Source organism: Pundamilia nyererei, unplaced genomic scaffold, assembly GCF_000239375.1.
Source record: "Pundamilia nyererei isolate P.nyererei 1_Seehausen unplaced genomic scaffold, PunNye1.0 scaffold00004, whole genome shotgun sequence".
NCBI classification, from domain to species: Eukaryota; Metazoa; Chordata; class Actinopteri; order Cichliformes; family Cichlidae; genus Pundamilia; species Pundamilia nyererei.
The window spans coordinates 5199377-5216281 of NW_005187405.1; the positions used below are offsets into that span (position 1 = coordinate 5199377).

A 16905-nucleotide genomic window follows, 5' to 3' on the forward strand; every position below is an offset into this window, starting at 1 on the left:
AGAATACAAATGCATTACGTGTGCGTGTGATTGAATGAGTGCATTCTGTACCTGTAGTAAAGGTGGTAGAGACTACAGCGCTGGTGTCTAGTCCCCTCGCAGCCTGGAGCTTGACGGTGTACTCTGTAGTCTCGGCCAGTCCCTCCAGTCGAATCCATGTGTCCTCTGCATCGAGAATCAGCTCCTAGTGCACACACAGGACCAAATTCACTCGCGTAACGCATACTGTGTGAGGGAGGCGATGTCCGATAAAGAAACTACATTCTGTAAAAGTAATAATTTAATGTGCATTCAGTACAAACCTCAGGGTAAAAATAAAACTGTGAAATTAAATTCTGAGACCTTCAGATATTCGTTTTTAACACATGACAGCTGGACTTCAGGCCCAGTGGCCCATGGGGCGATCGTGGCTCAAAGAGTTGGCAGTTCGTCTTGTAACCGGAAGGTTGCCGAACCCGAACTCGAACCCCGGCTCGGACAGTCTCGGTCGTTGTGTCCTTGGGCAAGACACTTCACCTACCGCCTACTGGTGATGGCCAGAGGGGCCGATGGCGCAATATGGCAGGCCCGCTTCTGTCAGTCTGCCCCAGGGCAGCTGTGGCTACAACTGTAGCTTGCCTTCACCAGTGTGTGAATGAATCGTGGAATTGTAAAGCGCTTTGAGGGCCCCGAAAAGCGCTATATCAATGCAATCCATTGTATATTCTCATGCTAACAGAAACAAATGAGGAGTGTAGCAAAGAAATTAAAACTGCACATTAGGTGAAACCTAAATATTGTGCGAGTTACGGTAACACTTCCTTTGTTTTCACAGGTGAAAGTGCAAGAGAACATGCAAAAATTTAAAGAGCAGAGGAAGTGAGAAACAAGAGATGCTAAGGGCGGGGTGGGTGGGGGAAATGAAAGACTTTTATCAGACAGCTGCGCTGAGAAGCTGCAAAGCAATCAGGAAACAAGAATTTCTATTTTAAGGCGTGACACCACAGTGCAGTCGCTTCCTTTGTCTTTGTCTCGAGGAGCCAAGACGTTTGACCGATTTGTGAGCGTACTTTCTGTGACACCAGTTTGTTACATGTGGCTTGAATCCAATGGCATGAGGTTTGACCGATGAATACAAACTTGTGCGTCTACGTGTGTGTGTGTGTGTGTGTGTGTGTGCATGTGTGTTACAGTCTGGCCTGAGTACACATTAAATATAAACAAGAAAAAATGAAATATTCAGCCGGTTTGGCCGGGGAAAAAAATCATACATTCTGAAGCAATGTGTCCATGTGAATTATGCAGGGAAGCAGCTGGTAAACGGTGTCTCTCAGTCTCAGAGGATCTGTCATTGTCCCGCTGGGTTTTCAGGGTCAAGATAAGATTTTTATTGCAAGTGAGCAGCCCCATCTTATCAAGGCTAATATATACCTACGTGCGCTCGCTATCGATTGTGTACGTGTAGCCGAATGGTTGGATGTTGTCCTTGTGTAAGATCTTTATCATTCCAGGCATGACCATTACTGATACATGTATTTACAAACTGTTCTGTTCATCAGATAAGAAATTAATCTCAAAGCTACTTTGTGTAAATTATAAGAGCCCATTATCTCGCTAAGAGGAGAAGCTGATTGAACAGCTTTAAGGCTCACCACTATGTTGTTAGATTACTGCTGAGGTAAGACCGAAGCGAGAACGAGCCACACCCTAAAGCAGAGACTGAAAGAGAAAAATCTTAAAAGCACTTCAGTCTGTTGCTGTTGCTTTTATGGGTTGAATGACTCATGTGTTGTTCAATACCCTAAATTCATGATGCTATGAACAATCGTTGTTTACGCAGCTCATAGCAGTGAACAAAGAATGAATAAATAAATCATCCCATCTGAATAAATGATAAAAGACAGGGTTCACACAGGTGCTGAAATACTTGAGAATGCTTGAATTTTAATGTGGTGTTTTCAAGGCTTTAAAAGAGCTTGGATTTTGAATAAAGCAACTGAAACTGAAACAAAGCAACTGAAACTTCGCTGCCATATCTGCCTAAATAGATTGCTTTTTAGATAAAGCAAATAAGCCCGAAGGAGGATAATTGCTTTTGCCTTTTACAACAAACACAGACAACGCTCGAGGCTCACTTGCCACCTTAATCTTTTCGTGCGTGGCGTCAAACGTGATCTGCCGGTGTTTTTGGATGCGCGTCCTGTGATGCAACGTGAGCAGGAGATGACAACATGTCAGGATGTTGCTGTTTAACTTAGTGAGGGCTTAAAAATAACAACCGCAAATCGTGGTCGAAAAGAGGAGCAAATACTCAAAAGTCTGCAAAAAGAGCACGCAGCCTTTCACAGTAAGAGAGTTTGCGTTGTAAAAGATGAACCGCAAGTTTTTATTTATTTCTTTTTATTATTCAGTTTGCTAAATTATACATTTCTCGAATCTGTATCCCATCTGGCAATGTTAACACACAGACTCCTGAGGATGAAATGGACTGTGATGTTTAGCAGCAGAGAGTCAGTCTCCAGTGAAATTCCTAAAGCTTTTTTTTTTTTTTAGCTGTAAACTCTTCACACTTCACTCACTCAGCTCTGGACTAATCTGATCTTTCTCACATTGCTAACTCGGTCAAGTCTCTGAACTCTTTCCAGTCATTAACATCTGGAAAAACACCCAGGACATTGTTGCCTGATGTCTGAAGAAACAGATGTACATATATAGCTTTTGTGTGTGTATATTGATCTATATTGATTTTTCCTCATATCACGTGGCATTACACCAGCAGTTGTACTATAAAACCCCAGAGAGGTATACCTGAAATCATGCATCTCCACATTCCTCCACACAACCGCTCCCAAAGTATGGAAATGCAATTTTTCAGCTTATTTACATAAATATGCACATATATCATTTATACCAGCTGTGTGGGGCTGGAAAAGCTTAATTTTGCACATTGAAATGTGTCTGAAATCATCTTCAAAAGATTATAGAAACCCTCAGTTTGCCTATAAAATGAAAACAATTTCTAAATCTGTTAGCTTATTTTTTTCTATTACACAATTAAAATGCTACAAGGCATACTTTGTAAAAAAAAAATGTCAAAGTGACTTAAATAGCTAAATAGCTTTCTTTTCCTCTCTGTCTCTGAAAGAGTGTATTTGGAGTTATAATGAAGCGTAAGAACAACCAAGATACAAAATGAGTGAAGTCACAGCTGGAAATTTTAAGCAGCTTATGTGTCAGTTTTTAAAGATAGGAACATTTCTCCATCTCTCCTCTAGAACAGTAAGAGGAGTGTTTAGCTTGTTCAGGTAGCAGCTTTTTGGTTTAGTGCTGACCATTGCTCACTTTTTGCAAAAGCATCGTCTGCAGCAGGTCATGCCATCTGTCGCTAATTAACATAAATACTTCAGCACCTTGATGGCACTTTATTATCATCATCATCATCATTATCATTATTATTATTATTATTATTATTATTATTAAAGAAAATTAAACTATGGCCACTATGGATTTTTGAGATCACTGCTGAAATGCCCTCTTTCCACTTGACTACCTTCCAAGCGCTTAGAGTGTGTGGCATATATATATGTGTAATCAACATTTAGGTAAGTAAATCTTAATTGCATATTTTTTTTAAATCCAGTAAGAAGTTCACTTTCTTTTTATCCACCAGGATGAGCTGACCATATGAAGCAAGATAGGCCAATGCTTTTTCTGTTGTTTACTCCAAATAGTTTACCTGCTATCTGAACGTCCCAGCAAAAATTGAGACTCATGCAGACAGCCAAAGTTTTTGTAATCTGTCCAAATGTCTAATTTCTGTGAGCTTACATGAACCGTAGCGTCAGACTTGCGTTCTGAGCAGACAGGAGTGTCACCAGCTTCAGCTTTAACCCACCTCCCTTAAGGTTTAATGTGTTGAGTGTTCAGCGATGATCTTCTGCGGTTTCCCCCATTTCCAATTCCCAGTTTGAACTTTAGGGTCACCTCGGCTATGTTTACATGCCTTAAATCAGGGATATCAAATATAAGGCTTGGGGGCCAGAAGAAGCCACTGGACGGCTCTGGAAAATGTGAAGGAGTCATTTACTTTTAACTGTATTTTCATAAGTTTTACAGCTTTTCCTACTGATAACGATTCCTGTTATTAATAGAAAAGTAATTAAGTAATAGACAAACAATTACATGAGACAAAGTTCCTGTTTTTCCACTATGTCTTCAAATGTATATTTGTATGTATTTTTTACAGTGTGTTCACAGAAAAAAATAAGATTTTCTCTGAATTAACAAAACCTTTTTATTTTAATTATGGGACAGTCTGACACACCTTTTTCCTGTAATTTACACATTTATTATATAGTTTCACTGGTTCGGCCCACAGTGTAAAATGACATCCCAGCCTTAAATGCTTCCAATTCTGCCATGTGATTGGCTTATTATATGCATTATAAAGTGGCCGAACTTGTGTAGCTAATAAAGTGGCTGCTGGGTGTACCCAGAGAGAGCAAAAGTAAATAATATAACACTATATATTTAACGTGTACTACTATATTATTTACTTACATTCGATTTAAATTCAGAAAATTCATGGAGTTATTAATGCACATGAAAGCAAAGTGTTAAAACTAGTACATGAAATGTTGATTCTGTGTTTGAAAACAAACCATTACTGTGGGAAAAAGGACAGAAACACAGAGAACAGGGTCAGCAGAGAGATTCTTGATCTAAGAAAGAGCTTTGCTTGTGTAAAATCTCATAAAAGAGCTCATCTCAAGAGTCAGACTGCATTCTTTGTGCATGAGTGACACCCGATGGACAACCGCACAGCAGTGCCACACTTGCAAGGTCAATTTGCGTGTGTGTGTGTGTGTGTGTCTGTGTTTGTCTGAGAGAGCAAGGCCTGTGGTAGGTCATCATTACAGTACATCAGTATGGATCTTTGTGCTTGTTTTGACCACATGGCTCTCGCTAATGTGCTTTATTACCGTTACTGAGCCACATCAAAACATTTAATCAAAATAAACAACGTCTCTACCGAGGCACATTATAATCATATCTCTATTTGACAGGCAATTTCACTGTGTGAGTGTGTCTGTCCCTGAATGCGTGACCGCTCCCCAACAAGGGGCTTTACCTGATTGAAAGATACAATTAGAACTTTCAAGGGATTATCATGAAGTTGTGATTCTGCATTAATATTCTGTCCTGATCACTGCTTAACTCGGTGTATTAATTTCACTAAATTCCCACTTTCCAAAAAGAGGTTTCAACACATCTGACATGAATTATCATCTTTCCGATGCATTTGCTGTTGATTACACCTGGGCAATTAACATCCAATCATCCTCCATGGCATGTATATAACTCTTGAGGAGGATCATTCGGTTCTGTTGTTTGTTTATTTATTCATTTTTAATAACCTTACAAAAGAAACAGGGTTCATTGTTGGGGCAATGATGGCATGAGCTTTGGTCACAAATGCAGTTTAACTGGCTGATATTTCAATAGGAGCAGTGAATATAGTCACATCTTCGTCTATGACATCAGTAAATATTGTCAGAATTTGTTGTTGACAGTTTACAATCGATGACAGCGATGCTCGTGCATTTATCATTATCGAGGACACGATACGAGACTGTGTCTGCAAGAACTGCCCGCTGACGAATACAACGAGAGGGAGATATTACCAGGCTGGATGCTTGACCCCTACGGGGAGGGGGTCCGATGGCTGTGCTGTGATCTGTTTGATGAGAGTCTCTGCTGGCTGCTCTTCTCTGTCTGTGTGCTATCTGTTTCACTGTGGGCGTGTAGCTGCAGGCTACAGAGGACATCTATCAAAATGTATGTGTATGCGTGCATATGATTTTAAGTGTACACCAAGTTAAAGTGTATGTTCCAATTAATGAGGTGTAGCTTGCAACGCATGCACACCTACATGAAATGAACACCAGACTCACACCTATGTCTTGGAAAACTGCGGCTGTGTATTCCGTGGTTGGATGAGATCTCAGATTTGATTGAATCCAAACGATGCCACTATTTATTCCACTAATTCTTTAAATTTCAAATAGCTCTTTGCTGTTAAGCCAGTGTTCAAAAATCTCTGTTATACAAGTTACACAAACATTTTATTGTAATATTTCATTTCATTTCAAAACAAAAAGGAGGAACCACAAGGAAAAAAGGTCAAAATATACCACATTAGTATAAACACTAAAATAGAAAGTGCGTGAGAGTGGGAGTGCTGGGTGGATGTCTTCAGCTTTATTTGGTTTAAAAGATGATATTATTTAATGAGGGGAGAGAAAAAAATAAGGAAAATAGGAAAATGAAAAAAGAAAATAAGATAAATACATACAGGAAAATCTTTGTCCTGTGTGTGGATTCTGTGGATACTGGGAATAATACTCCTTCACATGAAGCCTCTGGCTTTACTGTTACAAGTAGTTCTCTTGTTTTGTTTCCAGACTAAAAACTCTCCAAACAAACAACATTTTAGTCAAATCAACAACTTATCATTTTTTTCACATTCAGTTACCAACTGAAGCTGCAGCAGGTTCATGGTTCGACGTGGGGTTTACTTTGAATCAGTAAGTGGACCAGCCCCTTCCATCCGATATCTGATGGAACCGAGACTGTGACAAGATCGGATAGACTCGCCTTTTAGACACTGCTCGTCGTTTCATTTAAATAGGTTGCAAATATCAGAATACAGGTTAATTATGCTATACAAAAAATAGGAACCAGCACTACCAGTGGAGCTCAGGTTTAGGGGGTCGAGTTGAGGCGAGCGGGTTATGCCACTTACTTTACGGCTGCCGTCGGGTGTCTTGTAGGTGAGCATGTAGTTGTCTATTTCTGCAATGGGCGGCTGCCATGAAATGAGAGCACTGCGGTGATTCACTTCACTGGCTGTCAGGTTCACGGGTGCATCCATGGCTATCAGAAACAGAGAAAACACATTACTTTGACACTCGTGAAGAAGGTTTGCAAGACATTTAGGCAACGGTGAAAAGACTTCTACTGGTGCTGATACTGCACATAATAATGCTGTTCTTAACCCTATAATGCCCTTTGTGTCATATTTTTGCTGTTTCCGAGACCTCTATCTCAGCAACATGATCAATACTTGCCATAATTTCAAAATGTTACGGACAAAACCCTTTTTTTTTAAATATAAAATTAACATTAAAATTAACATTGTTGTTAACAAAAAGTTGCCAAAAATGAAATGTATCAAATGTGATACAAAAAATATATAATAAATACATAATACAAATATATTATAGACAACATGATATAGCAAAAAAATATGTGGATTTTGTTATAAGGGTTAATAAACATCTCAGTTCCAAAAAAATCATATTTTCTGGCTATTTTTTGACGGGTTGAGTCTTACAGAGTAAATACCCACTGAGATCATGATTTATTACTCAAGACTGTTATTAAAATGTTCACTACCTTTATATTTTATTGGTCCAGTAGTGATATGGTACACTGGTGTCGAGTGCATTGTCCAAGTACCACCCCTGCAGTTTGAGGAGCTTGAGCAAAGCTAGGAGATGCAGATGGGTACAAAAAAATGACATCTCTGAAGCTCATCTCTTTGTTTGGATAAAACTACAGCCTCCGCTGCCTGCTCAGGTTTTCTCTTTATGGACAGAACAAACAGTAGACGAAGAAAAGTGGCAGTGATCCAGCCTTCTAATAAAACCTCAGAAGCTCAGATGAAAGAGTCTCGAGTGTTAAGATATAAATTGCATTCATGCCAGTACTGCTGAAGGCCATCTTGAAAGGGTTTAATTATTTAGATTTTTCTGCCACTTAACCACAAGTGCAGCGCTGCTGATCTCCATGAAGAAGAATGAGGCTGCCATTACCCCATATCTCTTAGTGTTAACAAAATGAAGAGATCATGCACAGTAATTTGTTTTAGTCCATACGTCAGTATTTCATATGTTATTTCGAAAAAAAAAATGTTACTGAGACAGGAGTCAACGGCTCATTTTGAGCTGCAGAGTAATATGCCAAATATTTACTGTGCTGCACTGATGTATGAAGGGATGTGTCATCCGCTTAATTTGTGTGACTCATTTAGTCTTTTTTTTTTTCAAAAGAATGAAAGTCTATGATACAGCTTTTTAGTACTTACACTACGAGACCATAAAAGTTTTCTGTATATATACTCTAAGCATTTAAAAGATGCCAGTTTTATTATAAAGGCCCCTATTGGGCTCTTCAGTCAGATTCTGTTGCTTTTGTAATTGTGAATTTGTATATCTATGGTGCGAGATGACATCATTGATTTATTCATCTTGGACAAAAAGGCTCATAGTGAACACACCATCCCCGACATCCAGCTTTTCAAATGTTCTTTTCACATTCATTACATATAACACACAAAATCTCTCTGTCTGTCCATCTGTGAACTCTGACACAGTCAGGAGACGAGCAGGCAAACTTGAGCCACAGCTACACCTTTTCCACATCACATATTATCATTGTAAATGACCATTAGCTTGCTTCAAAGCAACTTTTACAGATGGAAGCAGTGAGTCTGATAAATGCACAACCTGATGGCAAAATGCTCAAGGTGTGCTCTTTCTTTAGTGGTTGTTAAATTATGTTGTATGTTTTATATCTGCCTACGGAGAATCGATGTGAATCACAGAATGACACAGTCCTGAGCTGCCTACAGACTGCAAACGATAGCAGAACTCTAATTACCTTTTTACCTTTCATAGCATCTGTGATATTGAACCCTTGGTACGACGACCAACGTGTGTGTTATTCATTTGTTTTATGTAAATGTTGCAAAGATCTAAAAAATACTGCAACATAGTGTTTGATGTAATTTCTAAACTGATCACCTGCCAATGGGCTAAAATGAGCCATTTTTTATGGCTTATGCACCTACAGCATCATATAAACATCCTTATAAGGTCTCATTTATGGCCACAAAACCTGAATTATATGTTGTATATTTCCAAAAGCACCTAACAATGGACTAAAACCACAGACTAAACAATACTGTAGCATCGACATGTCCAAGTGAGTCCAGTGTGTCCACCTTAATGCTTTATGACCAGTGATGATTTTGGCATCTTACAACTAAATTTATAGCCATAAGCTAATAGAATAAACAAAAAAATTCAAAGCACACCTCACCATCTCTACCTTCTAAGAAATTAACAACAGAAAAGAAAAGAGGTGGTACTTGTACACTTTAAATGTACTCCAGGAGGTGTGTACTCTAAAATCTCCACATCAGCACTCCTGATTCCCTTTAGGGCCGGCTAAAAAGAGCAGCAAGATATTTTTCCATGTTTAGTCGCTGCATATCACAGCCTCAAAAAGCATTCAAACCCTTGATCAGCAAGCCCACCCAAGTTTTACCGCACATTACATTACATCATCCAAGAATATTCTGGGTCCCTGCACGGTTTTAAACAAGGCCTGATTACAGTGCCTTTGTTGCTACTTTAACCACATCACAAGAAGACTCACCTCAGTTTCCAAACCTTACATCACCCTTTTTAAGCCAATATCTGATCTTCTGACATGTCGCGGAAGCACCGACATGCTCCAACCTTATTTTAGTGCATAATATAAAATAGATGACCCTCTATTTGGAAAATCGGTTTCTTGGAGTTACATCATGACTCTGGGGCACATCGTCAGACACTCACGCAACAGCGCTCAGTGTTAGGGAGGACTGAAACAAATGAAGTGCTGAGCTTTGTGCGCTCAGCAGTCCAATGTCACCTCTGTGAATAAGAAATAAAGATATCCTCTACATGGCCGTCTCTTCTTCCGATTCCCTCTGTCTGATTTCCTTGCTTTTGATAGCCCCCCCCCCCTTTTTTTTCTCTTCTATTCGTCCTCTGTAGGGAAATTAACATGAGTTTTTAGGACTCCAAGGATTAGAAGAGCTGGGGAGTTAACTCTGAGCTCAACATCAAGCCCCAAAACTGAACTCAGACTTCATAAAACTTTGCAAATACAAAGAAAATCCTCAGCACCAGCTTCCCCGCACACTTGTCAGTTAAATCCTTTTGTGTGTACACATGTGGAAAGATCAATGACAGCTCGGTAATTAACTGCGTGTACCTGAGCTGATAACCTCCTGAGAGATGCAGGGTGCCTGCTCTCACAGAAGGTGATAGGCAGACTCACGCTGACGGGGGGATGCTTTAGGGTGAGAGGAGTGAGTCGTCCGCTTTAAGACAGAAGAGGCACTTTGCAGAAGTCCAGGGTGACGTGGCAACCTCCTCTCATTGCATTAAGTTTATTGACCTCATCTGCATCTTATGTCTGCTTTTCCTCCTTGTCCCTTTGTCTGTTTTCTCCCACGTCCACATCAACCCGGGGCCTTCCACTTTCCTTATCTCCATTAGCGCTTATGTTTCACTCTTCTTCTCGTTTTCCCATCCTTTGCCCACCTCCTCTTGTCCTCCTTATCTGACAGGCTGTCACTCTCTTTCAGCGTGCTGCAGAAACAATGGAGTTTATCTATTCTTCTTTTCATTCCCCCGTTCTGATGAACACTGCGGCTGGATTATAGCTGCGTAGGGGACAGGTGAGAGTGGAGCTTCTGATTCATAGAAATATAACAACCATCATTTAGCTCGTCTTTATTCTCCCCTTTCTCTTCCGTCTCCAGCTAAATCTGTCCCCTTGTCTCTCTCTCTTTCAGGCTCTCCCTCCAATTAAACCTTTGCATGGAGTGCGGCCGAGCAGGTGTTTCACAGTTCCTGGCAGCTCTGGCGCTCTATCTTTGGATGACGAGGTTTGAACAATGGGATTGGGATGAATAGGTTTGGCTACATCTAATGACTCATTAACACACGTTGTAAACAATTCCAGAGGAGGAAAAAAAATAAGCACACACAGAGCGGCAGATGGGAAGGGCAGCATGGGCACCAGCAATTTGTTGCAATGAGACAAGAGGGAGGAAGTGACTCTTCTTTTTTTGAGTGGATATCACATCCCTGTGCCAGTTTACGAGTGAGTGATGGTGTCTGGATGATGTATAGGCCATCCATTTGTGTTTATGAAGTCAAATGTAAGCAAATGCTACTTGGATAAAACTCACAGATGGAGCGATGATGGCCAAGACAACACTATGTTATTATCTTTTAAAGTCCAACTGTCTACTCCGGTATACATACGTGCCCGGTCAGTCACTTTTTTCTTCGTTTCCTTTTGGAGAACAAAAACATTTGGAAATAAAATAAATGTGTATGTCATATCTTTTGTTTTCACAATTGCTCACACCGCGGTTTTGCCTTCGTATGCAAATCAGTCACACTGAGCCAGACAGCAACCTGCTGCACAACGCAAGGACTAAACACCTTGAATAACTAATGTTAGCTTTTCTGCTCAAGTCTTTTTCTTATCTAACTATTAAACAAGAACACACGTGTGGCTTCTTTAAGGATATAAACTGAAACAAACATCTTATGGCAAAAGGTGCTCCATTAAAGTCAGTTTGTAGGATGTATTGCCAATTAGCTGGTCAGTTGGTGGAACTTGAGAAGTAAACAAACTTGCAAAATTCACTAGATGTGAGTATTTTGTGTCCTACGGTGGAGCAAAGACACTCGGAAAGTCTGCAGGCTGCTGTCAATCAAACACATCCATTCCCTCTAACCAGCTGAGATGAAAAGCAGCATTTCTGTCTGTTAACAAATCATTTATGATGCACGGACAATATTTAAACGACAAGAAAAGGATGTCTTGAAGGCTTTAGGGCATATTATTAGATATTATACTAAAAACACAATATACGATATATACGATGTTCTATTTTCCCATAAAACATTTAACAGTGCAGGCTTTTGAGGAAGCAAGACGATAAAACTGTCCAAAATGCATCATTTGCCTGAAGAATAAAGATTACGGTTGTGTAATAGCGGCACTCGGTGAAGAACTACAGTATAAACCAGAGCTGCCTGCAGCAAGGATTGCTGCTGCTTGAGAAACGTGCCAAGCTCTTCTCAGCTAGCAGGTTCAGACACATCTGAGAGAAAAGTCCCGGTGCTGCAACCTACAGGCTTATGTGGCCACCTTCAGCAAAATCCCTTATTTTCTAGCCTTTTAGCTTAAATATCTGCCTGTGGGGAGCCAAAACTGCCTCTTCTGACAACAAAAAACTTTCATCTGTGGTTAACAGGCTTGGGGAATCCAAAAAGTACTGTGCCACCACCCGAAAAAAAATAAATAAATGATTAAATAAATATTAACTGTGGATGAGCCTCATCTCTTTTTCCACACTTCTGTCTGTGCTGTGCTCAGCAGGCATAGAAGAAAAGTGAAAACCTGACATCTAGAACTTTTACTGACCTTTTGGACATGTATATGTGTTTATATCAGATAGACAGGAACTGCAGCTTCTATTTGAACCTTTATGGATTCATTCTTAGTTTAAAAGAACTTGTTAACTTATTTAATTCCACGCTAATCAATATATCTATGAGTGCAACGTGAGAGTACCTTTACAAATGTAACAGTATGATCTTTCTGTGTAAAGCATTTTAGTCAGCAGTATTTGTGCTCTAGACAAAACCTACTCACAGGCTTACTGCATAAAAAATACACAGAGCAGTAATTCTCAACCCAGTGATCAAGTAGACAGACACAAGAACAAAGTATTCAAAACAAAAGAAAAAAGCAGAAAAAAAAGATAGCGGGAGTAGGCAGGGTGGCACAGCAATAGATCCAAAGCCGGAGTAGCTGACCAAAACAATCAAAGGTCTCATCTTTTCTCCCAGCTCATTCGCAACTTGACATTTTCGGCTGGAGTGCAACAGCGTGAGAATGCAAGCTGTGAGAGAGGAACAGAACCGCGCTTTAAGGTTTCAATTAGGAAGTTTAATTAACAACACTGGAAGAGCTCTTTGAAGCTGAGGTTGACTGAGGCTCCCCCTGCTGAGACATGTCATCATCAGTCCTGGAAGGCAGAAGACTTAATTGTTGTGCGTTTGAGAGCTCACAGGGCCACACAGCACACAGCTGTGTGAATAGAGCCTACTGTATACAGTACGTGTGCACTGTGAGGCCGACACTGTCAAAAACTCAAATTGATTTTAGTCCCTTTGTGAATTTGGGCAAAACTCAAGAGAAAAAGCAGTGGATATATAAGTGGACAGAACAGAAGTACAGTAGAAAAGAGAAGGAAGAAACTTATTTTCTCATCTACAAATTTAACAGAATTCAGCTTTGATAATTTCTGTGGCTTTATGCTCTTTTAATGTAGGGCAGAATAGATCAAATACATTTCTGAATGAATACACCGAGTCCTCTGCAAATGCCTTTTCCTCTTTTCTGTCTTCCCCACCTGAGAATATTTCCTCCAGATTGGCACAGCGAGAATACATTTAGTCTGTTCCACTCAGAGAAGGACACCAACAAAGGGAAGCACCCGACCGTTTTCTTAATCCAATAAGACAGGACATTCAAAACAAAACAAAATCCTTGTCCTCTTCGCTCACTCCGTGGCGTTGCCTGGATCACAGCAATTTCCCAGCTTCTATTATATGAGGGATTCTAACCGGGGCAGGAGCGCGCGTTTCCATCCTTCTTGTTTTGTTTTCTCGAGAAGCAGAGGTACGTGATGCACAAGCAGAGCTACTGTTTCAAAATTAGAAGCACCTTAAACTGCCAAGAACATTTGTTTATGTATGAGTTACTATATGCATATGCCGCATTGACATGGATGCAGGCACACCTAATTTTCCTGAGCCCACATACATGTTTTGAAGTGTCTGGAGCCTTGCTCTCATACATTGTCAGAGCTTGTTTCCATTTCCAGTAGTTCGTATCTGCTGCAGTGCAGGACAGGCATCTCTGGTGCTCATATCCCATAGGGGATGTGAACTCCTCTGCTGACTATTTTTTTTATTTTTTTTCCCCTGGAAGAAAAATCTAAGTTTACAGAGCTGCAACTCAGCTAAACTAGAACAATTCCTTCACCCCTAACTTTCCTTTCAGTGGAGCAGGCGACAAACGTGAATTTACTGTGGGGGACAGGTGGAGGTGGAGCAGGGATGAGTTTAATCCTCATCACATAACGACTGTTTCACCACATCTACCGTCAGGCAGAATACAGACTCTCTGCAGCAGGTTTGAAAAAGAATCAAAGCTATTTAAATCAGTATCAGAATACATTATTAATCCCTGAGGAAATTATGTAATAAAGGTGTACATACACCTGACTGGCACTGTGAAACAACAATCCATCACAATATTAAGTATGCCTGAAATTCTTGCTGTTAGTCTTTTTGTTCCAAACTTTGATGCATGCATGCAAAAAACTTGTCATGATAGATGGTAAAGGTAGCCCTTTACAAGAGCGGTACAAAGTGGGTAATACCATTGTAACAAATAGGTAGCTTCATGGTGACATCAGCATAAGTAAGTCAATAACTTTGGTTATTTGTCAGGATTTAGTGCGCAGAATATGAATAAGGCAAGAAAAACACACTGCAGTAAATACTGAATTATTTAAACATTACAGCTACTTATTGTTAAACCATATTTCTTAAGTTGGAGCAGATTTGTGTTTGCAATAAATGGGGGTGGGTGGGTGGGATATCAAAGCAGCAGATGGTGCAGATAAAGTTTAATGTTATAATCCTGATACAAAGGAGCAGATTTTAGGGTGAACATATCATGAGGGCTGTAAAAAGACAGAATTCCCTCTTTTCAATATTGTTTTTGTGTTGCTTGTTCACCCATCAGAGCTTCTGCAGCTAGTGTGACTTTGATATGCAGGTGAGTTTGCCAGCCAGCATTGCCTTCATCCAACAGCAGTGATCTTGGAGCCCTAAAAGGCAAGAATGCAGTGAGCTGTATAAACAACACTGATGACTTCTTGCACCTGTCAGCTGGTAGTTTCTCCCACTCTTACTTTCCACTGTGTTCGAGCTCTTAAATGTCTACAGAATTCCTTTCTTCATTGGCAGATTTCATGTCTCTGGTTTTAGTGCCATTAACATCAGAACTGGACAAGTTCAAAACAGTCCAGTTTTTATTGTTGATTTTCTTTTAGATAGTAAGCAATCGTTTTACATCTTAAGTTCATCAAGCAAAAGGCTCTGCTTGGTTTCAGTTAAAAGGTTAAAGCCACCTTTCTAATATTATGGTGCTAATGTTACACCCTTGAGCCACCAAAACAGCCATCACACTGACACGGGAGGACTGGGTCCTCGAGTGTCTGGCATCAGGCAGCAGTGAATTCTTTGGGTGCTGCGGGGTTCGAGGGTGGAGCCTCTGCTGACCAGAGCAATAGGGAGGTTCAATTCAAAGCTTTGGGTTCTTTCTCTTCTTCTTGTTGATGGTCCTCGCTATCCAACAGTGACAGTTCTTGTCCACAAAAGGCAATGCTCAACAGACTTTCTGAGAGGGCACCTTTGTTCCATGTGTGCACCGCACAGTGCATGGCAGGATCTATAGTCCAAGGATACTTCAACTGAACAGGCACCTGGCATTACCTCGTCAACAGCACAATCAACGTATGCTCCTGAGGTGAACGAAGAAATCTAAACTCTGCTGGAGAAAAGGTTCCAATAGTTCCCACTCCAAAGACCCACAGCTACTATTTCATTATTTTGAAAGAGCCCTCTGAGCCATGAGATAACCATGTTAAATAAGTACTTTCAGTTTAGAATGCTAACTGCATGTCAGGGGGTTGGAGTCACCGTGCACAAGGAGCTGGTTAGATTTGAAAGAACCTTATTTTCATTGCAAGTCCTAATTTCATCGAAGCAGTCCTTTTATGTACTGGATAACGGCATAAAAATATTGTGCTCTCTCATTCGGAGTCTTGCTTGTGGCTCAAGGCATCGTCGGCACCCATCATGACAGAGGGCTTCTGGCCCCTGAACTACCTCTATGAGCTATTGATTTGGGAGAATTGGCTCATCCAGCCAGCACTCACGCAGTCCTGCTGATAATAGATTTACAATCGCTGAGGTTCAAACCAAGAGAAATACCATCTTCCTCCCAGTTAGAAAGTTTCTTTCCAGAGTTGAAGTTGGACTCTGTAATTAATAATGCATGGTTATCCCAGTGTGGTCAGGCAGTCCACACTACCTGACCACACTGCTTCTTTTGGAGAGACAAAGTTCCTTTCAACATGAACATGCAGGGCAGGGCTGTGCAAAAACAAATATGTGAATTTTGTTTGGCAGGACGAGGAAAGGTAGTCTATCACTCCGTTAGAGCTGAGGCATTTTTACAGCCTCAATCCCACTGCAATTTTTATTTCTGCACCACGATGTAGACCGTGACAATACCCCCATATTCACATATATTCAGTGTTAGGATAAACTGCCCTTTGCCCCACTCTCTCTTTCTCTCTGTCAGCCTATTTAAATATGGTGCTATAAGCTGCTATCCCTAATGGCGCCTCATAAACTGAGAGTTCTAAACCACTGAATGGATTTCAGCTCCTTCCAGAGAAAGAATGCGGTGCACGGAGAACAGATACAGAAACGATTTGGCCACTGTGGATGTGTTCACCTCCTTTACTCACACAAGTTGTTGCTACAGCTGCTGATTTAGGGCCAAGTCATCCTAATCTATCTGCCTGGGTATCACTGGTTGCAACTGAAAGGGGGCTGGGTGTTATGCATATAACCAATGAGGGAAGGAAACTAGATATAACACAGGTCAGCTCCTTACTGCCTAAGGAGCCTGTGAAGTGCAGTGTAGATTGAGGAGATGAGACTGTGCAGCATCTTTAATACCCCTTAGGGAGGGCGAAGCCTCTTGTGCCAGCAACACTCTCATTGGCCTTGACAGGCACGTTGAAGTTAATTTTTCAGGTCTTGCAAGGATCCAATGCACATACTGATGTGGTATACCTTGTCTCTATCCCTCAGGGAACATTCGTTATGCAGTTGTAGTTTTTTTCTTATTATATAT

At 40.6% G+C, this 16905-nt stretch overlaps 1 protein-coding gene across 3 annotated transcripts in view; it reads right to left on the reverse strand.

Moving 5' to 3' along the window:
- Positions 1-16905, reverse strand: part of tnr (tenascin R (restrictin, janusin)) — a 198729-nt gene that overhangs the window by 11257 nt on the left and 170567 nt on the right. For all 3 annotated transcript variants that reach the window (XM_005721309.1, XM_013912896.1, XM_013912893.1), the window contains 2 exons: positions 6785-6915; positions 52-184 (listed from right to left, as the gene is read on the reverse strand). In XM_005721309.1, the coding sequence (XP_005721366.1) occupies positions 52-184; positions 6785-6915 (264 nt within the window). The remainder of the gene's footprint in view (positions 1-51; positions 185-6784; positions 6916-16905) is intronic.